This window comes from Bos indicus x Bos taurus, chromosome 11 (assembly GCF_003369695.1).
Source record: "Bos indicus x Bos taurus breed Angus x Brahman F1 hybrid chromosome 11, Bos_hybrid_MaternalHap_v2.0, whole genome shotgun sequence".
NCBI lineage: Eukaryota > Metazoa > Chordata > Mammalia > Artiodactyla > Bovidae > Bos > Bos indicus x Bos taurus.
The window spans coordinates 97,973,822-97,996,566 of record NC_040086.1 but is presented as its reverse complement, the minus strand read 5'-3'; the positions used below and the strand labels follow the sequence as shown (position 1 = coordinate 97,996,566).

General features: G+C 53.0%; 1 protein-coding gene across 8 annotated transcripts in view; it reads right to left on the bottom strand.

The window, feature by feature from the left end:
* The window catches only part of DNM1 (dynamin 1), a 47,884-nt gene that overhangs the window by 10,133 nt on the left and 15,006 nt on the right, over positions 1-22,745 (bottom strand). For all 8 annotated transcript variants that reach the window (XM_027556410.1, XM_027556409.1, XM_027556413.1 and 5 more), the window contains exons 4-19: positions 22,476-22,679; positions 22,086-22,184; positions 21,820-21,980; positions 20,717-20,859; positions 20,447-20,582; positions 20,183-20,250; positions 17,191-17,329; positions 11,718-11,804; positions 9,695-9,765; positions 9,452-9,503; positions 9,235-9,246; positions 6,845-6,958; positions 2,774-2,883; positions 1,756-1,867; positions 1,284-1,295; positions 735-905 (exon numbers count right to left, since the gene is read on the bottom strand). In XM_027556410.1, the coding sequence (XP_027412211.1) occupies positions 735-905; positions 1,284-1,295; positions 1,756-1,867; positions 2,774-2,883; positions 6,845-6,958; positions 9,235-9,246; positions 9,452-9,503; positions 9,695-9,765; positions 11,718-11,804; positions 17,191-17,329; positions 20,183-20,250; positions 20,447-20,582; positions 20,717-20,859; positions 21,820-21,980; positions 22,086-22,184; positions 22,476-22,679 (1,691 nt within the window). The remainder of the gene's footprint in view (positions 1-734; positions 906-1,283; positions 1,296-1,755; positions 1,868-2,773; positions 2,884-6,844; positions 6,959-9,234; positions 9,247-9,451; positions 9,504-9,694; positions 9,766-11,717; positions 11,805-17,190; positions 17,330-20,182; positions 20,251-20,446; positions 20,583-20,716; positions 20,860-21,819; positions 21,981-22,085; positions 22,185-22,475; positions 22,680-22,745) is intronic.

The following is a 22,745-nucleotide window of genomic DNA, read 5'->3' as shown; positions in this document are numbered from 1 at the left end:
CCAAAATAAGGAAGATGACAGTTTAAACTGTTCTGAGCCCTTGAGTACCAGGTGTGAATGTGGGCCAGGACTGGGTGAAATGCCAGTCTCTGTGTTTAGGAGGTGGGTTAACGTTCTTAAAAATCCCTCATTGTTACCTGGTCCAGGCTCTGGAATATTTGTGGAGAGAATATTTGTGGAGGTTTTTTATGCCATTGGCTTGTGTCTCATTTATTCGTTATTTAAATATGCGTTGAGCACCTAGCACATGCTGGGCACCGTGTTGTTAGGCACTCTATACTCATTTAATTCTCAATTCTATTATTATCCATATTTTACAAATAAGGAAACATAGGCTCAGAGAGGGTAGTTGTTTGCTTAGAATCACACAGGGAATTTGTGGCAAACCCAAGATTTCAACTCAGTTCTAATTCCCCTAGGGCCATGCTTTTTCATTAAGCTACAGGTGGAAGTGGTTCTGGGGGGTATGTATTTCAAAACATGGTCTGGGAGTTCTCAAAAGATGCAGATTCTGAGCCCTTTCTGGAAAAATTTAAGCATGTCTGGAACAATTTGGTTGTGTGAATCTACAGAGTAATATGTGAAGCTCACAGGACGTTTCTATCTGACAGCTCTGGCATGGACCCCTGCCTCCCTCCCAATTCAGTCCCACGTGGCTGGCCTGTGTCTACCTGAGGCCAAGCCAGCCACCCACTTCCCGGGTCCTACTGCCCCCCACATGGTGGTGAACCCACATTGTTGATCATGAGATGCATGATCGTCTTGGGCATGAGGTCCCGGACAGTCTTGTTGACGATGGCCATGTATGAATCCACCAAGTTCCGGATGGTCTCCACCTGCCGCTCCAGCTGTGGGTCCATGGAGTGCATGAAGCTGTCCGAGCCGTTCTCCTCCGTCTCACTGGCCTGCAATTAAGAACAGAGGGCATCAGGGTGGCTGGGCCCTCAAAGCCAGGTTCGAGGCATCCCCAGGGTCCCAGCCCCTTCAAGGATGGCTAGAATGCTGGAGCACAGAGAGATGCAGCTGGCCTATATACAAAGACACCAGCTCCCCATAGCTCTGGGTCTCTGGGCACGAGTGCCCACCCTAGTGCCTCTCAGGACCCCAGGCCCTCATTCAGTCTCGTCTTGGCTCTGACTCTAGTACCTAGAATTTGCCTTACTTTTCCAGTCCGTAAATTAGGAAAAGGACATCTCCAAGGTCCCTTTGGATTCTAAAGACCTGACCAGATCTGGCCCTAGGCTAGAGATGCCTGGCAGAGGATGAGGGAGGGGCACACTCACTTTCTCTTTGTCCTGGGAGGCCCACACCAAAGCCACAGAGGTCACCACATCAGCATTGCCACCACCGCCACCGCCACCAGTGAGCATAGCCGAAGCAGACACACATGGAGAGGAAAGAGGAGGGACTGAGTAAGCAATCTGGGCACTGCACCCCAATTCGAAGGCAACTCTCGACTTTGTCACAGTGAAAGAGGGGAGAAAAGTGAGGGCAGTCACAAGAAACCACCATTATATGAAAGGCATACAGGAAATGCCATCTGCAGCAGAAAAAGGGTCATGTAAAATGGCATTGGAGAAGGATGGGAGGAAGGCTTAACTGATCCCACCCTGGGGCAGGTAGAGGGAGGATTCCTGCTATTTCTGAGCCCAATATCTTGAAAATATGGCACGACCTGGCATCACTGAGGGTGGCTCCACCACAGGACCCCTTATTTAAGCAGCTTGCCCCTCCTTTACTTCCCCTGCCACTCACCCCAACACGCTCAGGGTACACGCCAGCCCTTAGAAAGGAGGCCTTCCAGCTATCCACCTCCTCCTGTGTCTCGCAGGCCAGCTCCAGCTGCCGATAATCCTTGTAGACATTCCTGCAAGGTGGGGCCGGTGGTGAGGGGAGACAGGGCAAAGCCCTTTCACCTTGGTAGTTAAGGGCACGCGTGGACAGGGGTCATCATGCCTGCAGGGCCAGTCCTGGCTTTCTTATTTCCCAGCTGTGGCAAGTCCCTTCCTCTCTCCCAGCCTCAGTTTTCTCATCTGGAAGATGGGTTAATAATAACAATTCCTGGGACTTCCTTGGTGGTCCAGTGGTTAAGACTCCATGCTCCCAATACAAGGGGCCCAAGTTCAATCCCTGGTCAGGAAACTACATCCCACATGCTGCAACTAGAGAACTTGTGTGCCACAAGATCAAAGATCTTGTGTGTTGCAACTAAGACCCAGCACAGCCAAATAAATTAATAAAAAGTTAAAAATAGTAACAAGTCCTGCCTTTTAGGGTCATTGTGAGAATTCAGTGAAATAAGCAGTAAAATACTCTATTAGAAAGGGACTGAGCCCTCATCAAAGGGGCACCCATGACAGTGCAGTCCTTGGTTTAGATAGCAAGCCCCATTGCCCCCTCCCTGGCTTTCTCCTCTTGGCAGCTGTATTGAACCCACATCTCTGAGTGGGAGAAAGGCCCCTAGAGTCAGCCCTGGGTTGGGAGGTGAGAGGCCTGGTACTGCCAGTATCTTACCCAGGGCAGTTACTAACCAAGTGCTTGCAGAAGGGGAGGAAGGAGGGAAGGAGAGACAGAGGCGGAGAGGGAGGGAGGTCAGGTGGGAAGGAGAAAGGAAATGGGGGTGGGGAGCACAGACCAGGAATGAGATCTTGACATGAGTCTAGCACAGAGGAGAAACTCAACAAATGTTTGTCAAATGAATGACTTGTTGGGGGGCTCGGGGCAGGTCCCTCTCCCTTCTGGATCTGTGGGCCCCATGGGGGAAGGTGGGCACCTCTGCTCCGTGTTGAAGAGGGCAAAGATGTGCTTGCTGGACATGAAGCCCTTCTCCACGTCCCGCAACTTCAGGTTATCCACGGACAGCATGTACTTCTTCTCTTTCTCCTGAGGGAGAGCAAGGAAGGAGTGATGGTGAGGTTGGCGCTGTTCTCTGCCCCCCCTCACTCCGTAAGGATGCTCTGCGTTGGGGCGAGGGGTTGGGGTGGGCACCTGGGACTAGGGACCACCAGCCCCCTAGAACTGTGCAGGCTCTATCTGGTAAGAGCCTGGCCCCAGAGCTCTGGGCCTGCCAGACACCTTGGCTCAAGCCCTTCCCACCACCTCCGCATCTGTGCCAGAGCTCAAGAGCCCGGGGTAGTGAGGCTGAGCTTGGCTCCCACATCCAGCCCCAAGCAAGCCCTGGATACAAGCCAGGCCAGCCCCAGCCAGGGACCGCCACACTCAGCCTCTCTCGCCCCCGGCCTGGCCAGTGGGGCCTGCGTTGGATAAGCCTCTGACTTCATTTCCTGACTAGAGAGACAGGGAAAGGGGGGGGCCACCAGGGCCTGGTGTCTTCAAAGGGCTGGCTCAGCAGCCCCCCCGACAGCCGCCCATGTGTTAGCAATCAGACAGACACACAGCACAAGCCTAGAAGTGGTGAGTGTGTGCAATGTGTGGGGTTGTGTTTGTGCAAATCCATGCCCGCCAGAGCACGTGCCCTCTCACCATTGTCCCTGTGCCTGTGTGTCCTTGTGTGTGCATGAGGGTGCCTGAGGAGGTGCCAGTCCGACCATGTGGGTGAGTATGTTTGTATGTGTGCACAGTTTTTTTGGTGTGCACGGCAGTTATAAATATCTGTGTGTTTGCACAAATGTGCCTCTGGGACATGTACATATCGTTTACATAATGGGCTGAACCTGGTTTATCTGTATCGTCTAGGAGGAGATATGCTTATCTGTGGGTGGCATGCGGGTGGCAGGCCTATGTGCACATGTGTCTGTAGGCTGCTCTGTCCTACAGACAGAAGGGAGGAGCTCTGGAGTCTGCAGAGGAGGTACCCGGGGATGGGGCTCTGGGAGGAGGGGAAGGGTGTCTACTGCCTGTACCCCATTAGCCCACCCGACTCCTCTGGGCCCATGCCCCCGGGTGGGGCGATGTGTCTGTGTGGGTTTGGAGGACTCCGGGCCTCGCCCAGGATCTTGGGCGGCGGGGTGGGGTAGGGGAGCTGGGTTTAAGAGGACCCTGCTCCCGGTCCTGGTGTCATCCTACCCACCTCCCTCTGCCTGCCCCCACCCACCACCCACCCGCCTGGACCGACCAGCCACATAAAGCCCTCTTTATGCCAGGCGGGTGGCCGGGAGCACCGGAGGGCGGCTGGGGGAGGAGAGGAGGAAGTCACACACACGGCCAGGGAACATCTGGAAGCATTCGAGGGAGGCCCCGCCGCCACCCGCCCTGGGGTTGGATCCAGTGAGGAGCAGCCTCCTCCTTCCCGCAGGCCGGCCCCCTCCCCAGGCCCCTCCTTCCCAGCCACAGCTCCTGCTCGCCCCTGCCACGTCAAAAGAGGCAGAAGGGGAGTCGGAGCAGAAAGGGGACCCCGGACCGGTTGGGCTGGGCTGGGGAGCCTTGCATCTCCGGGACACGGGGCCGAACTCACACCCGACGGACAGACATTGCTGCCTGGATGGATCATGGGACCCCCTCCACTCCGTCTACCCAGTGTTTAGACTATCTGTTCAGGACTCCCAAATTGTACAGTAGTCTGCACATTGGTTAGGCTGGGCTGGGTTAGACCCTCGGCGCCGCCGCTGGAGACCTGGACCGACCCCCGGCCGCCATCCCACAACCGGAGCCTGGAGCCGGGGCAGGGGGCTTGGGGGGCACAGGGTGGAGGCTGGGAGGAGGCACCGAGGGAGGCGGGGCGGGGGGGGGGTGCCACGCTGCTGTGGGATGGGGTGGGGGTGGTGATGGGTGGCAGAGGGAGACTGAGAAGATGGGGGGTCAGTGAGGGCTGGGCTGTGGGCGACCGCCTGTCTGCCCAGAGGGTCATCCAAGTCCTGAAGAGCAGACGGCTGGTGGCTGGGTGGAGAAGGGGGACAGATCAGCCTCCCCCCAGTCCGGACCACCTCCGTGACCCCAGCAGTTTTAGTGCAAAAAAAAAAAATCCACTCACATCCAACACACACGGGCACCCTCACCTCAGCACCAACACCCCACCCCCAACTCAGAAACATACATTCCTGCATTCAAGTTTTAAATTGCACGTCCAATGTCCCACACACATACAAGTGCACACACACACAAGCTCCCACAGACACACACTCATATCCACTCACAACGGAACTCTGGTCCTCTCCCATCCTTACATCCCCAGTACATACGATACATATTCTCAAACGTGCCACACGCACGTCCTTGCTCCTGGAGCCCACTCGCCGCACATACACACCGGCATTTACACACTGAGCACGGGCACACGTGGTCTGCCCCCAAACGCACACGCAGACCCTCACATACCAAACACGCCCTGATGCTTATAACCCAGACGCTCTCCTGTCAAACACCCACACGCCGCGTCCACCAGGCTCCCACCTCCCGGCATTCTCTGCCCACCCCCTCCCACCCCCACAGACAGGCCAGCATCACATGTGACTCAACTCAGATGTACACACAAAGCTCCCAAAAGACACCCCGCCACGTACACATGTACAAGGACGGGGTGGGGGGGCCCTCTCAGATACACTTCTTTCTCCCCCACAGTGTAGACAGTCGCTGGCCCTCAGCCCCAGCTCACAATGTCCCCCGGCCCTGTGTAAGGAACTGCAGCATAGGGGCACCAGTTGTGGGGGCCAGCAGTCGGCACCCCCCCATCCACGGCACACGTCTAGGGAGCCTCCCTGGGAGGCAGAGCAGGAAGCGACCCCCACCCCACCCCCCCGCATGCCCCGCCACCTCACGCTCCATCCCTTCAAGGGGCCCCGGGCTCTGGGAGAGGCCAGGGTTGGGGTAATGAGGTCCAGATGGCTTGGCGCCCCTGCCAGTGACGACAGAGGGGGCCCGCCCAAGGTGGGGAGGGGGGCCCTACCTCGGGCAACTCAGAGGGGGCCAGGGATCACCGAGAGGGGCTTGGAGACCAAAATCGCAGGCCACCACCCCAAGCTCTGCTCCCCGCTGTCCTTCAACGGCCCCCTCAGGAAGAAGAGGGTCCCCTCCCCCACTCCTTGGCCAGCTGGAGTTCATTACCACAAGCCATCCCCCCACCCCCCTCCCCACTCCATCCCAGCCTTCCCTGCTCTCTTTGGTCACCTCTGGAATCCAGATGTGGAAGCCAAATAGACTGGTTCTTAAAGGAGACCAACAGCAGGGGAGGGAAGTGGCAGGGGGGTCTATGCCTGGCGGGCAGGGAGAGGTTCGGTGTGGCGCCTCTGTGGGCCCCATTGGTCTTGGACCCTCCGGCTGGAGGCACCCTGGGCATCTTGCTTGGACTGCGGGGCCTGGGGGACTGGGGTGCAGGGGTTAACACTGTGTCTGGCAGCTGGACTGTGTGTGTCATGGGCCTGTGGGGGCCACAGAGGAGCAGGCACGCCCTGGAGCAAGAAAACAGGAAGGCTGCGGGCCTGGTGGGGTCAGAGAGGGACGCTCAGCACCCCTGCCTACCCTCTCCAGGGCGCTCAGCCCCCAAGCTCCCCCATCCGGCCAAGCCATCTTCCCCATCCTGCCTGGATGAGCCCCCAGAACTGCCTGCTTATGGTCCTTACTTCCCAGCTTCACTCAAAGCTCTTTGATGGGATTTTTAAATACCCCTGTTGGGAGACTTCCCTGGTGGTCCAGTGGTTAAGAATCCGCCTTCCAAGGCAGGGAACATGGGTTTGATCTCTGGTCAGGGAACTAAGATTCCACATGCCCTGGGGCAACTAAGTCCTTGCACTGCAACTAAGTACTGGACCCAGCCAAAAATAAGTCAATCAGTCAGTGAAATAGATACCAAATACTCCTATTTGGTGGTCCAGTCCACTCCACTGTGGTAGGATCTAAACCTGACTGGCCATCAGACAAATCCCTTGATGACAAGTGTCCCTTTACTTACCTCGTCATCCTTGTACCAGGACAGATTCTCGGCAGTCAGCACAAACCAATACTCCTTGGAGCCTCCCTTCATGATGCCGATGTTGTTGATGGTCAGCCAGCCCTTCCGGATGACCTGAAAGGTGGTGTGGTGGGGGGACAGGAAGTCACTGGACAGAGGCCAGGATTCCCCATGGAAGATAGGTAGGCAAAGAGAGACACTCAAAAGGCCACCCCTCTCTCAGGTCTTGGAGGCCTGGCTGGTCAGGGACGGTAGGGGCCAGATCTACCCTGGTTTGAACCGCAAGTGAACAGAGTGGAAGACAGAGGTCAGTTCAGGATAAAGAGCCTCTGTCAGTTGGAGCCATCTGAGTAGGCAACTGGTGGCCTTGGGAGGGGATGAGCTCCCCAGCACTAAAAAGTGTGCAAGCTGAGTTTAGGTGGCTGACTGGGCAACATGAGCCAAAGTATATCTTCTCAGCTTAAGAGTCAGCTTATTCAAAGACTTGTCTCAGGGACTTTGCACATGCTGATGTTGACTCTGCCTAGAAAGCACTTCCCCCTGTTTGCCTGACAAATCTGACTCCATCCTCAGGGTATAGGCTCAGAAGTCACATTCTCAGACAGGCTCTCCCTGGCTCCCAGGATAATCAGAACCCATATTATAATCTTTCATTATTCCCTGAAGTTTTCTTCTATGATGATGACTGGGATTTTGAATCTGTGTGTGTGTGTGATTATTAGTTCATGTCGCCTGCCTTGCTAAACTGTGAACTCTCTCCTCTACTGGTGTATCCTAGTACTTGTCAGTGTGCTCCGCAGACAGTAAGTGATCAATAAATATTTGTGGCATGAATACACAAAGGCTGCCACAGTGGGATTCTAAGAGTTTTTGTCTCCAGGTCCCAGATGGGGGGTGGTGGTGGTAGAGTGGGAGGCGGGAGTGGGGGGTTGCTGAGCACAAATTGTCTAGACTCCTCTTCCCCGGGGAAACCCAGAGTAATGGGCAAAGGTCTCTTTTCACAGCAGGAAACAGCTGGCCCTGGGACCATCCTGAGCCATCAACACAGATCTGGGCCTGTGGATTCTGGTTCAATGGCAGGGCCATCGACTAGACCCTGGTGGCGGGCCAGACTGAGGGGATGAGGGAGCTGCTTCCACTCCCTCCCCCAAGCCCTGGCCTCCCTGGCTTCTCCCCTGAGAAGACAGAGGAGACTTAGGCTAGCAGGAAAGCCCTCTGGGGTCAAGCCTGCTTGACCCTCTGGCTTCCCTGAGAAGCCTGAGAACCCAAGTCACACAGCAGATCACAGCTAATAGCTGCCTTAGCGGTTAACAGGGACAAAGAGCCAGGTGCCTCCATGAGCCCTCTCCCACCCTGTCCCATCTGGAGAGGACCCCCTTGGCATCTTGTCACTGTCTTTGGAATTGAGTCCAAATGCTGTACCCTGGCTCTCCATCTCCAGCATCTGACCAGCAGACCTCTCTGCCCTGCTCCCGCCTTGACTCCCAGCCTTTGTGCTCCCTCGGCCACCGCAGCTCTGCCCTCCTCCCTGCTCATTCAAAACCCCTTTCCAGAGCCTGGGCACCGGGAACCTCCTGTTCCCCCTGGGGCCTGACTGCAAGCCCAGCCTACAAGGGGCAGGACTAGAGTCTGACTCCTGTCTAGGGGCCAGCACAGTGTAGGTCCCAGTGAGTGTGTGCTGAATCAAATTGCCCTGGGATATTGCATTCACGAACTCCTTCCTTCTAATGAGCACCTATTGGGTGCCAGGCACTGCGCTGGGGGCCAAGGATTTACTGGTAAACAAGACAGACCCAGCCCTTCCCCTTAGAGGGCTCAAGAGGGAAGTGATATGATGTCAGTGAGCACACAAGCATCTAGATTATCACAAAGACACTATGGCCTCTGGAAAAGCTCGGACTCTATGGCTTGGGGTACAACTGGGGCTGAGAAGTGATGTTTCAGCAGAGATCTGAAGAACAGAGCAGGTGAGGAGGCCCCGGTTTCTTGACATTTCATTCATCTCTTTCCTCAACTCTCTGGTAGGGATGCCAGCTTAAAAACATTCTCTCTCATCCATCCATCCATCCATCCATCCATCTGACAGATATTAAAGAGCTCCTACTCAATGCCAGGTCTCTGCCAAACATTTTGGCCCACTCCAGCCCATGTGGTCTCCCTCTGGATGAAGGAGATGCTTAGCTCATGCACACCAAAGGACAGATTGGTAGGACTCTGTGTGTGGCTAAGCCTTGCCTCTGGCCTGAGTGCTTGTGTGGACACCCATGTGTTGCTGTGTGCAAGCAGCTCAAACCAAAAGGTGTCCTCTTGACCCCTGAGCATCCCCGCTACAAATGGGTCCCCTCCTCCCCCTCACTATACAAACCAAGAGCCCCAGTCCTGGTACTCACCAGAATCTCATCCTGCAAAGAGGTAACCATAGCAACCACGAGAAGCATCGGGAGAGAGGAGAGAGGGTTACTGAGGCAGAGTGGGAGGCTTGTGGCTGGCATCTGATAGGCTCCCTGGCCCCTGTGGGACCCTTCCCCTCGGGGGAGGGGGCTCTCAGAGCTTGGCGTCCATCCGGCACCCTCCATCCCTCCGGCTAGGGCACTGGAGTTCACTCACCTGGTTCCCTGAAGCCTTCTTCTTGTTCATCTGGTTGCTTCTCTGCTGAGCACTAATGAGGAGAGAAGGAAGAGTCCCAGAACCTCTCTCCAGAGGTCCAGCTTCATTGCTACTGTTCAGTGGGCACCAGACCCAGAGGCTTGCCCCAGCAGGCCTGGGCCCTACACACACACACACACACACACACACACACACACACATAGTCACACAAACTGTCACCTTCTCTGACCAAGGAGCACTCACTTGGCAAAGCCTATGAAGTCCTCATGGTTGGTATTCATGTAAGCCAGCTCAATATCGATGAGGAGCATGACCTTCAAGGATACACAGGTCAGCAGGCAAATGGAAAAGATACCATAGAGTTTTAAAATGCATGAACATCTGGGAGAAGCACACTTGCAGCATATATAGAATCCATAAGAAATAAATCTATAAACCATAATAAACAAAGATATCCATAATAGTATCCATAATAAATAAAGAGTTCCTAGAAATCAATAAATGGAAGACAAGAAACACAAACCAAAATAGTCAAAGAACCTGAATGGGTAATCCATAGAAGAAATGCAGATAACCAATAAGGATATGTAAAAAATGCTCCCTCTTGTTCACAAAGAAATGTAAATTAAAATGGGACCCTTTTTGACCTTTCAAATTAATAATAAATATTGGGACTAATGTGGGCACAGTTGTAGGAAGACATACCATAGATGGAAGTATAAACATGTATCATCTTCTTGGAGGGCAGTTTGGCAATATATGACAACATTAAAATGCATATACTTGGGACTTCCCCAATGGTCTAGTGGTTAAGAATCTACCTTCCAATGCAGGGGATGTGGGTTTGATCCCTGGTCAGGGAACTAAGATCCCACATGCTGTGGGGCAACTAAAGCCTGTGTGTCTTAACTACTGTGCCCATGCGCCGTAGAGCTCATGCTCAACAAGGGAAGCCCGTGCATGCCACGACGAAGATCCAGCACAGCCAAAACTGAAACTGAAAAAAGTGGGTGGCTGAGGACAGCACCATTGTGGAGAAGGAGTGTATAAGGATGAGGCTGGGGACTGGGAGCCAGAAGTGGGTACAGACGGAAGGATGACAGGGAGATGGACAAGGAAAAAGGACTCACCTGTGAGCTCTGTGAGAGCTGTAAGGGGGCCTGCTTACTTCTGTTCCTCTCAACCCAGAGGAGCACTCAGTGGACATGCCTCTTATTGAATGAATGAATGAGTATTTGATAGATGACTACATAAAAGGAAGGGAGGGTGCCTAGGAGGGGGTGTATGGTGACCCAGAGAAACAGGAAATAGAGAGAGAGGCCCAAATAGGGGTGACCAGAGTATAGAAAGTTGAGAAGCAGATGGTAGGATTGTAAAATGGAACAGCTTCTGTAGAAAACTCTATGGCAGATCCTCAAAAAATTAAACATAGAAGTACCATATGATCCAGTGATTCTATTTCTGGGAATACACTCCAAAGAACTGAAAGCAAGGTCTCAAAGAGATATTTGTGCACCCATGTTCATAGCAGCATTATTCACAATAGCCCAAAGGTGGGGGGAAAAACCCAACTCAAATGGATATGCAAAATGTGGTCTACCCAAACAATGGAATATGATTCAGCCTTAAAAAGGAGAGTTATCCTGACACGTGCTACAACATGGATGAACCTTGAGAACATTACGCTGAGTGAAGCAAGCCAGACACACAATGACAGTTGTTGTTTGCTTCCATTTATACGAGGTACCGAGACTTGTCAAATTCATAGAAACAGAAAGGAGAATGGTGGTTGCCAGGGGCTGGGAAGAGGATGGGATGGGAGTCATTGTGTTTTGTGTTTTTTTTTTGCTGTGCCATGCAGCATGCAGGATCTTGGTTTCCCAACTGGGAATCAAACCTGAGCCCCCTGCATTGGGAGCGCAGAGTCTACACCACTGGACTGCCAGGGACTGTTTAAGGTGGAGGCGGGCAGAGTTTCATTTTAGGAAGATGAAAAAGTTCTGGACATGGATGGTGGTGATGGTTGCAATCTGAATGTCCTTAAGACCACTGAACTGCACGATTTGAAGTGGGTAAAACAGTGAAATGTATGTTATGTGTATTTTTTTCTCACAATAAAACAGAGTAAGAGAGACACATAAAGTTAATATGGGGAGAGAACGTATACGAGAGACTGAGACAGAAGAGACTAACGGGGAAGAAGGAGGTGAGCCCAGGGGCAGGAGTTCAAGGCCAGGGAAGAGTGGGCAGTGCCAAGTGGGCTCACCTGCTCCTTGGTGCGACCCTCGCGCTCCCGGATGTGGGTGGTCACAATGCGCTCCATCTCCTCCCGCAGCCGGGGGTACTGCTGGAGCTGAGAAAGGGTGGCAGGGGAGAGAGCCAGGTACACAGCGGGCACAGGCAGGGGGCACCCAAAGCCCACCAGAATCCAGGGTGGGGTGGGAGGGACACACCAAATGCCCAAGACTTGGGGGCCCAGGAAGCTGACGGCACCAAGCCACGGCCACCCCTTTCCCTCAGTCGTGGGAGCCAAATGGCAATTCAAGGGTCTTCCCGGGTCTGGGCCCTCTTTACTAGCCTACCTGGGCAACTTCATGGGGGCTGGTAGTTCCCATGCGCACAAGTGCCTTGGGAATCAGCCTGCTCCTCGGCAGCCATCTTGCTGGCAGCCATCTTGGAAACAGACCTATTCGATTGAGGCCTTTGTTTGGGGGCACAGTTAGCTCCCCAAACGTTCACTCATCCTCAGGGCTACGCTTTGCCTTTTCAAAGGCTTGCAGACACGCTCAAGTGGGGAACCAGGCAGGTAACAGCCTGCAGATTACTGTCCGGGGAGAATCTGGGGAGGGCAGGGCCCAAGGTGCCAGCTGGCCTCCTGAGTCAGGCTGGGGACAGGCAATGCTCCTTGTAAGAGCTGGGGGAGGGGAGGTAGGGGAAAACCAACAGTCACACAAGGGCCATGCAGGAGGCACAGGCATGCTTGGGGGGTGGGGCGGCATGCAGAGTTGGGGGGGAAGGCAGCAGCATGAGCAGTACCCTGCGGGGGGCCTGGTTGGGCCCCAGGCCTTCATGGTAGAATCCACCCAACTCTTCTTCACTTTGCATGCCTTGGCCTGGCACTACCACCCCCCAGACACATTTGCCTGGCTCCAAGCTGGCTGGCCAGCCTGCCTGTGTCTGCCCCACTCCTTTGGGGTAGAAGTTCAGCAGCACCCCTCTTCCGCTCCTAGTTTTTAATCAACTGAGGCTAAAGGGGAAGTTGTTCCAAATCCTTGGCCTATGAACTCTGTCCCCAGCTCAGCCAGGCTCTGGACAAAACCCAGATGGACTCCCCCTTCAAGATTCTGTTGAATGTCACCTCTTCCAGAAAGTCCACCATGATAACCTCTATGTCCCCTCCCCCACCCCCTGCAACACACACCCTCTTCCCTCACCAAACTGGACTGTAATTGCCCTGAAGGCAGAGGCAGGGTTGGGCACACCACGGTGCTCAAAGAGGGCAATGTTGAAGGAATGAGTGAATGAATGAAGGATGGATGTCTCTGCCCTCCTTGCCAAGGTGAGCAGACATGGGCTCCTTTCCCCTGTGGCTCATGAACCAGCAACTCCTCAGAAAGGGGGACTCGCTGCACTGCTGAGGACAGGAGTCTACTCCCAGGGACCTGCTCCTCTGCCGGGCGGGGCTCAGGCCGGGCAAAACTAGACCCACACCTTGTCCCTCTTCCTATGCCTGGCTCAGGTCTCTCAGGCGGATCCCCCTCTGTGGGAAGAGAGTTGAAGGTTAGTGTGCCTGGGTCACAAGTAGGGATTCTGAGGGCAAGAAGGAGGCCAAGGAGATGGGGTGAGGTCTTCAGGAGAGGCAGGAGGGTGGGGAAGAAAGCAGCGTCCTGGGTGTCAGCCCAGGAGAAGCAGCCTTGAGAGGTGCCACATCCTCCCAACCATCCCATGACTGTGCCAAGGGTGTGGCTCATGTGGCCAAGCTCAGGGGACCTGGGAGAGAGGCAGCCTGAGACCAGGGGCTTAAAAACAAATGCTGGCTGGAGGGGTCCGGTGGACCCTGCTGCCCCACAAAGCTCGAGGATGCGCTGTCACTCCTTTTCGAGACTGAGTCACGGCCACCAGAAAAGCCTCCTCTGAGATGGTCCCAAGTGCTTCCTCCCAGGGTGGGGTTGGGGTAGGGGCAGGGAGGGAGGAGGAGGAGCAGTTTGCCAAAGAGCATGACCAGTTCTCCCACTAACCTCCTGGACGCTACAGTGGTCAAGTTTTCCACGTGTCACAAGTGACAGGGCAGCCTCAGCCCCTTTGAGCAGTTCTGTTCCCTTTGAGCATCTTTTTCCATTCTGGCTGCCTCTGCGCATTTCCAGGACTTTCAGCCAGTTTTTAAAATGGATCTTTTCTCTCTCAGTTCCTGGCTAAGTGGGGCAGTCAGCCTGGAGCCCACTGTTTAGGAGTCAGGAACGCAGGCCGTGGAGCCACATGGCTCTGGGTTCAAAGCCAGCCCCCTGCCCTGCTGACTGTCCTTGGGGAAGTGATTGGACCTTCTGAGCCTCAGTTTTTCCATGTGTGAAATGGGGTAATAATAGCACCTTCCCTCTTGGCATTGTTGAGAGGACTGAGCAGCACATCCTGTGCTGGACAGTGAACTCCAGATTTCATACAGAGATGAAAACGCTTAGCCCAGCAGGGCTAGGAATAATTAGCAGAAGGGTGTTGCTAAATTTGGAAGACTTAGGGAGGAAAAAAAAAGATGAAGATGGGTGAATTTCACTATGTAAACCAAAAAACTACTATGCATTAAATCAATCAAAGGGTATTTTTAAAAATAAATAATTTACAAGCTTTCCTCTCTAAAGTCTTTGTTGATCAGTTGTCTACTTACAAAAACTTACCAACTCACTATAAGAAATCTGAATATGACTGAAGTTTGTGAAGTAGAAACAGAAAAATTCCTATGTTCTTTGCCTTCTCAAAATAATGGTTAATAACTATGCCTTTAGAACTTGATAATTTATGTAGGTTATTATATTGTATTTTACTTTTTGTATATTTATCATTTAAATATATTTCTTTCCCCCTAAATTCTATATATTATTTTCTGAAACCTGCTTTTCCCCCCATAGTACATTGTGGAAGGACATATGAATGGAAATAAATATCCCTTGCCCGTTTAACAACTAGTCTTTCATTGTATAATACTATAATCAATATCCTCTTGATGGACATCTGGGTTGTTTCCAACATATTACAATTTACCCTAATTACTACTTTTTTGGAATGCAATTCAGCAGTGTTTCACAATTTCTATATCTAGTAATCAGTCTTCAAGGAATCTGTCCTAAGGAAATAGTCCTAGAGAAAGAAAATTAAAACTACTTATACACAAAGATATTCATTGCCAGGGTATTTATAATATTGAAAGACAGGAAACAATTTCAGCATTCATCAATAGGAAAATGGTTAAATAAACCATGACAGTAATAAATCAATTCAATAGAATATTATGCAATCATTAGAAATGCTCACATTGACTTTGTAATAACACCCACCAAAATGTTGGGAGAAAAAGCAGGATACTAATATATTCACAGTGTGAGTACCTAATAATGTACATAAGTCTATGTATAGAAAAAATAGTTTGGAAGAATAAATTGGTTAAAACTTTTTGGAGGGCAAATCTTGCAGAAGTTACCAAAAGTGTGAATGCTTACATCCATTGCTAGCTAGTTCTATACTAGAAATTTGCTATAAAGAAACAACAGGATAAATGCGCAAATACATTTATAAAGCTATTCACTGCAGAACTGTTTGTAAAACGAAAAACAAAAAATTGAGACAACCTAAGTGTCTGTCAATAGGATATTGAATATGTAAATCATGTCATATTTCTACAGTGGAATACAGTACAGTGTTCAAGGGCATAGTCTTTATGTAGCTACTGCAAGGATTTCAGTTCATACTATTCAGTAAAAACGAAGAGCCCATGGATCAGTGTGGTCAGTGTGATCTCTGGTTAAAACTGGTGAATATGTGTAATTAGTTAAGGAAGGAGTGCTGCCAGCAGCTATCTCCAGGGCTGTGGGGTTATAGGGACTTTTGCATTCTCTGTGCAGTTTGAGTATTTTGGTAACAGTCATGTATGATCAGAATGAAATCAGTACTGCTAATTTCATTCTTTTTAAAGGACCATGTGTGTGGCAGCCTGGATGCGAGGGGAGTTTATATATGTAGTTTATATGTGTACGGCTGAGTTGCTGTGCTGCACACCTGAAGCTTTTGCAACACTGTGAATTGGCTATACTCCAATATAAAAGTAAAAAGTTGAAAGAATAAATAAACTAGTTAAGTATAAATAAATAAAAGAGGAGTGTATTTACAGAAAGTGTATGAAAGTCTCAGTGTGGTTCTCTTGAAAGGGAGGGTTGTTGCCTCCTTTTTATTCTTAGGGGTTTTCCATATTTTATCTATTTGAGAATGTATCACTTTCACTAGGAAAAACCAAAATGAAAAAAAAAATTAGATATTGTCTTGTTTTGTAAAGAGATTTGAGGCAGCTTGAAATAAATGCATGGGACTTCCCTGGTGGTCTAATGGTTAAGACTCCATGCCTCCACGGCAGGGGGCTTCGGTTGGATCCCTGTTTGGGGAACTAAGATCTCACATGCATGGTGCAGCCAAAAATTAAAAAAAAAAAAAACTCAGTATTTTTTAGTTTAACAAAAGTTAAGATCATATCGCTTAGTAGTCATGATGTTGTGGGACCATGATTTAGATATCATGATATATACTCTACAATAGAGAATCCAGCTCAGATTTGATTCCACCTGGATCAGGCACTGAGTGGACGCTAATTTGCTTAATCCATTCCCATCTGGCACAAAAGTGAGCAAAAGTGAGACAGGACTGTGAAAGGGGCGCACAGGACTAATTGTGTACGAGCCACAAAAACTGTGATACCTTACTTGAGACGTGAAGTTAAGGCAAAAATTCCCCCACCTCCCAGCATAGGAGCTTTCTCAAACACAAGCAAGGCTGGACTCATGCAGGCCTCTGGGAAGGACTGCTTTAGATGATCTGGTGAAAAATCCCCCAAATGCCCTGAAGTAGACAAACAGGAAAAAGGCATCTGAAAGGTCAGAGACTACTCAAAAGAGGCTGACCCTGGCAAACGTGTATGGATTGCAATCAAGGGAGTAATCCAATATGCTTTTAGGCAAATTAGTGTTGGGACTGGGATGGCTCCCCTGGCCCAGGAGGCCCTGATCCAAGACCTCTTCCCCTGGTCTCCGTAAACCTGAATCCCATTCTGCTGTTCTTTTCTGCGATTCGGTTTTGTCATCTGTAAAATGGGGATAAGACTATCCACTGCTTGGGGTTGTTCGAAGGATGAGGTCAGATAACAAGGGCAGGCACTTAGCCTAGTGCTTAGCACACAGTAGGTGCTCAATAAACAGCATCCAGCTCCTTATTATCATTGTTGTCAAAGGCACCACCGAGGGTGCTTGGGTGAGAGCAGTCTGCTAGGCGGAGGTGGGGACCTGAAGGGATTATGAGGACTGTAGACCCAGGGTTAGAAGCTGGCACCAGATCTCAGAGCCAGGAGCCACCCGGGCTGGCCTGGGTCCACCTGAGTGCTGAGAGGTCGCCAGGCTTGCTCAGCAGCTGGTTGCGGCCCACCACAGGAGGCCCTGGCCGTGAGGAAGCCATGGCCAGGCCCAGCCCCTCCCAGGCGGCCATCATACCTTTTCACTACACTTTCTGATGGTGGCCGTGAGCTCACTGACTACCATATCCACACACTTGATACTGGGCTCTTTAAGCTTCTGCACCTGCTTTTTCACTGTGGCTTCAAAAGCGAGGTCAGGTGTGAAGAGGCCCGTCCTGCACCCGGGAGGAGGAGGGGGGCAGGACGGGGTGCAGCCAGGGGTGGGAGGGCGAGGAGGTGGAGGGGAGTGAAGGCCAAGCGGAGCCAGGGTGCAGGGTGGAGGATGGCAGGGGCACGAGGGAAGAGAGACACCAACACAGAGAAAGAGAGAGAGGAGAGAAGACAATGTGAGCGCTGGGCCTGGCCCTCCTGTTACCACCCAGACTGGCACCTCCCGGGTGTTGCCAAGTGCCGCACCCCCCCTCCAGGGCTCTGAGGGCATGGGAGGGGTGTGAGGGACCAAGCCCCGGCACCATCCAAGGGCCCTTACTGAGTTCATATTCTTTCCCAGGGCTTGGCTCCGCGACTCTTCAGCTACCCTGAAGCCTGCCCCCTCTCTCTTTTCCAGCGCTGTCTTTGTCACAGCCCGGGGTCCTGCTGAGGAGCTGACCCAGGCCCGGACTCCACTCACCTCCATTCTGGTCAATGCTAGGTTTCCCAGAACCTCCTGTATTTGCTTCGTCCCGCCTCCAAAGCCCAGCACCATTCCCTATTTGCCAAGGTCGTGGCAGCCCGCTGCCCAGGCGGTGCACTGCACAACTCCAGGGGGCGCCATTTACTAGACTGTGGGGTAGAGGATGCCTCCCAGAGTTGTGTGTAGCTGCCTGGTCTCCATTCTCTATTTCCTGCTCTAATCCGGCCCTTCCCTTTCTCCTCAAGGGGCATCCTGTGCCTCTCCTCCAGTGGAGTCTGGAGGAGCTCAGTTTAGAAAGACAGAGAGAAGAGGAAAGACAGAAAAGAGTGAAGATGGTGATAGAGAGGGGCCAGGACAGCTGTGGGGAGGGGAGAGGAAGGGAGGCTAGGGGGTGGAGTCCAAAGCCTTGGCTCGGAGTTATAGCTCTGCCACCTCTGAGCTCACATGACCTTGGGCAAGTCACTTGATCTCCCGAGCCTCAGTCTTCCTGCTGTGAAATGGGTACCATCTTCCCTGCCCTGCCCTGCCCTCCTTGAGTGGTTCTGTGAGGCAGATGGAGGAGGATTCTGTCCCTGGAAGTCTGGATGTGGATGGAAGGGACAGGGAAGGTCCTGAGTGAGGGTCCTGAGTGAGGGTGGGGGTGAGATGGGGAAGATGAAGGACGGTAGGGAGTTGGGGTACCTGCTTGACCTGGGTCCTCTGGATCCCTCTGGCTGTCCAGGCCCCTTGGGTGGCACCCAAGAAGGTCCTGTACCTCTTCTGTCTCCAGGGCCAAGACTTCCCTGAGACCCCTCCCTGGAGACCCCAAAGATGACTCCACCTCTGGGAGCAGGAAGGGGACTGAGTCCCTTCTTCTCCCTGAGCTGGGGGAGCTCTTGGTGGGCTCTCGGAGCAAATAACCACTGCCATATCTGTCTTTCCAATGTCTAATCCCTTGGTCCCCCCAGCCTGGGGGCCAGGGCTGGTTGAGGACCCCTCAGAGAGTCCCGCTCTCCTGGACTGCGGTGGCCTGCCTCCCCCGCCCCGCTGAGGTCTGTACATGCTACTAGGGGGCAGTGGGGTGGGGTGGGGAAGGAGCGCCTGGCAGCAGAGCAGGGCGGGGCAGAGGTGGGAGGGGCTGGCCGGGCGCCAGTTACCTTCTTGGTGCACTGTCTAACGGTGCTGATTAGCTCCGAGATAACCATGTCCACACACTTGAGACAAGGTTCTCGGATCTTCTTCACCTGCTTTTTCACAATGGTCTCAAAGGCCATGTCTGGGGTAAAGAGCCCGGTTCTGAATGCCCGGAGCAGGAGAAGGGCACAGTGTCACAGGCCAGCTCCTGCCAGGAGTACCAGGCCAGGGCCCCATCCCGACCCCCTGAGCTCTGCCCTCGGGGTCCTCCCACTACCCCTCTCTGGGCTTCAGTGTTCCCATCTGTAAAATGGGCAGGAGGGACTCTAATGAAGGTCTTTCAATTGATGCTTTTCAGGGTAAGGTCTGCTTATAGTTGGTGCATATGTCCTGTTTTGTCTTCAGATTCTGTTCCTACAAAAGGTTCTGTGGCTAGAAATGGTTTGAAAACTGCTGAACTGGGTTGTCTCTGAGAGCCTTACTGGGAAGAAAGCATTTTATTTTAAGACTAGGAGAGAGATTTTTTTTTTCCTGTGCCTTAGCCAATGCAGTCTGTAAATTCATGCCAAACCTTGGAATGGAACCTGCATTAAAGCAGTGACATTTTGGTCTGGTTCACTGCCTAGGCACATAGCGGGTGTTTTAAATTTTCTTGTTGAAGGACCAGTGTAGCTCTGGATCCCTGGAGCAGAGGCTAAGATTTTAAGGACTGGTCTATTTCCCAGTCTTCCTTCCTGCTCCACTGGCCTTGGTGTTGACTGGAAGGAGGGAAGTGGGGAGGAATGGGGCCAACTTTGGGCTAACAGGATCATGGGAGGGTCTGGAGGGTTGAGAGGCCTCATTCCATCACAAAAGGTTCACAGACCAACACGTGGTAGCCTATCTCAGGCCCTACCCATTGGTTTGGGCAACTTTGTGCTGGAGACGACTGATGGGAGCTGTCTCACCTTGGGGATGGGCAGGGGACCCAAGCCCAGAGGGTGCTGCCCCTGCCACCTGTACCTTGGGCTGTACCCAACTAGTCTAGCCGCCAAGCCTTGTGCCCAGGAACAGGCAAAGGCAGGCAGCAGGCGGCAGGTATTGGGGTAGCCCGGGTCTCCTATCCAGTGCCCCTCGCCAGAGCCTGTCCAAGTTGGAAGCCGAAAAGTCGGGGTTGAGGAGACTGAGCACTAGGGCTCTTCATTCTTCCCGAGGGGAGCTCACTCCATCACTCCCTCTACCTCTGCGCTAGACCCTTTCTGCCTTCCAGGGTTCGGCTTCCCTCCCCAGTCCCCATACGTGCCTAATGCCATGGATATTCTTGATGGCATAGCTGATCTCCCTTCGGAGTTCCTTCTCGTCAAACTCCATCTGTGTAGGAGACCAAGAGATGGCTGGTCAGGGCCTCTGTTTGTACTTGGGAGGTCAGGACAGGCTCCACCCCACTCCCAGGACTGGCACCAGGGCCTCTAGTTAAGTCAACCAACATACGTGTGAGAGAGTTCTAGGTAGGTGAGTGGGTGGGAGGGAGGTGAACCCTCCTGCCCCAGGGTGGGGGGCTGCCTACCTTGACCAACTCGAAAGGGAAGCGCTCATGGAAGATCCGGTTGATGCGGGCGCCCCCTGACAGTTCATAGGTGTCAATCTGGTCCCCTGAGCCTTCAATGCGCTTCTCAAAGTCTACAGCGAACTGCTGGACCATCCTGGGGAGAGTGGTGTCACCTGAGGGGGCAGCAGCAACCCAGTGCAGGGAGCCCAGGGAGAGACCCGGTGGTGCTGAAAGGCTGCAGGAGGGGCAGCTCCTCAATGGGGAGTCAGGGGTTGGGGAGGGCCTCACTGCAGCAGAGCCTTGGTCTTGCGTGCTGGGTCATCAGGGCGGAAGTTTTTGTACTCCTCCACCTCCTTCTCGATGGACAGCAGCTGGCTCTGGAGTTTGTTTCGCAGCCCTGGCAGTGTGTCCCGGATGTGGTTTGTCAGTTGCTGGGGGTAGGGGTGAGGAAAGCATGAAGACCATGGTCACAGAGACCCAGAAAGCCCACAGGACCAGGCAGGGACCAGGATGTCTGGGGCCCGTGTGGACGTGGTGAGGTGCAGAGCCACAGCCCTGCCCACCACTGCCCTGCCCACCGGAATGAAAGCTGCCTGGCACACAGTAGGTGCTCACAGAGGTGTTTTAATTGAACTAATGAGTCAGTAATGCCATTTTTAATAGAAGCCAGAAATTTAGATTTTTATTGGAAATCACCTGGTTTTGATTAATTCAATAGTGTTAGACACCACAAGAACCAGATGAAATAAATCAGGGGCAGTGATGACTGGAAGACTGCCCCCTTGTGCCCTCTAGGTTTAAGGCCTCCCTTAAGGTAATTCTCAAGTTCTGGGATTCTGGTTAGGTCACCCCACACAGTATCTCCCTGAAATGCACAATGACTGTAAGAAATGAGTCTTATCACAATTTTACAGATGTAGAAATAGAAGCTCAGAGAGCTGGAAAGTCTTGGTGGGTGAGGCGAAGCTGAGATTAGAAACAAGGTGTATGGCCTCCAGGGACCCCAACTTTGCCCCACGTCACACTGCCTCCCTACTGTCAACACACACACACACACACACACCTCAGTGATTCTGGAAGCCCCATTCCAGGCAGAGAAATATCCAAGGAGTCCCCTGGGATCACCTGTCCCCAGATCAGCCTCTCCCCATTTCAGAAGGTACAAAGGTCTTCAGCCAAGTACGCTCCAGTCCTAGCCCCTAAGCCCAAGCCCTCATCAATGACACCCTCCATCCTGGCAGGGTGCCAGGGCTCCCTTCCTGGCCCCAGGAAAGGGGCAACGAAGCTCGGGTGCTACCTCACTGTGGGACAGTGGGCAACCCTCCCAAAATACACTTCAATGACTGTTCTCAGGCTGGTTTCCCAGACTTCATCCTGGCCTGAGCCCCTACCTGGTTGAGGACCTTCTGCAGGTAGGGCGTGCCCATGCGGTCAGCCAAGTGGCGGTAGGAAGGGTGGGAGAGGAAGAACTTGCGTTCAGCAGCCAAGGCAGCTGTGATATCTTTCTTACCATCGATGTCCTTCTGGCTTCGGTTCACGACTCCAATGTAGCCTGTGGGTGGGGTGGAGGTCAAGGGGCATTCAGTCTTGCAGGGAGTGAGGGGCTGGAGGTGAAAGGGAAGGGCTATCACGTGGGTCAGGGGCATGGCCTACCTACCTCTGCGCAGCGGGAGCAGCTTGTTCTCCAAAACATCGCGGGCATCTGTGCCCTCGTCCATCAGATCCAGCTTAGTGATGACCCCGATGGTTCGCTGACCTGGTGGGGAGGATGTGGCAGGAGAGGGTTGTCTACATCTGCACTCGCCCTCATACAGAAGACCCCAGGCACTCCCGATCCCACCACACTCCCGCTATCTCCCAGCCCTCTCCCTCCTTCACTCACTGCCTGCCTGTGCTCCGCCCCCATTCATTCTCCACGGTGGCCCAAACGACTTTTAAGGGCATAAATATGATCCCACTGCTATTCGCTTAGACCCTCCAGTGGCTCCCCCTTACCCTGTGAATAGACCCCCGGGGCCCTGCGTGTCGGCCGCCTGTGGGAACCTACCCTGGGGGTCCACCTCCTTGGCGACCTTGAGGGCATCAGAGTTGGCCAGGTCAGAGTTGGCCGGGGACACGGCCAAGATGAGGCAGTTCTCCTTGGTGACGAACTGCATAAGCATGTCCCGGATCTGGAACTCGATGTCAGGAGGTTGGTCCCCCACCGGGACCTTGGTCATTCCAGGCAAGTCCACTAGGGTCAGGTTCAGCACTGGACAGGGCGGCGAGAGGGCGGGCTCAAGGCGAGGGGCGTGGCCGTAGGCGGGGGGATTAAGGA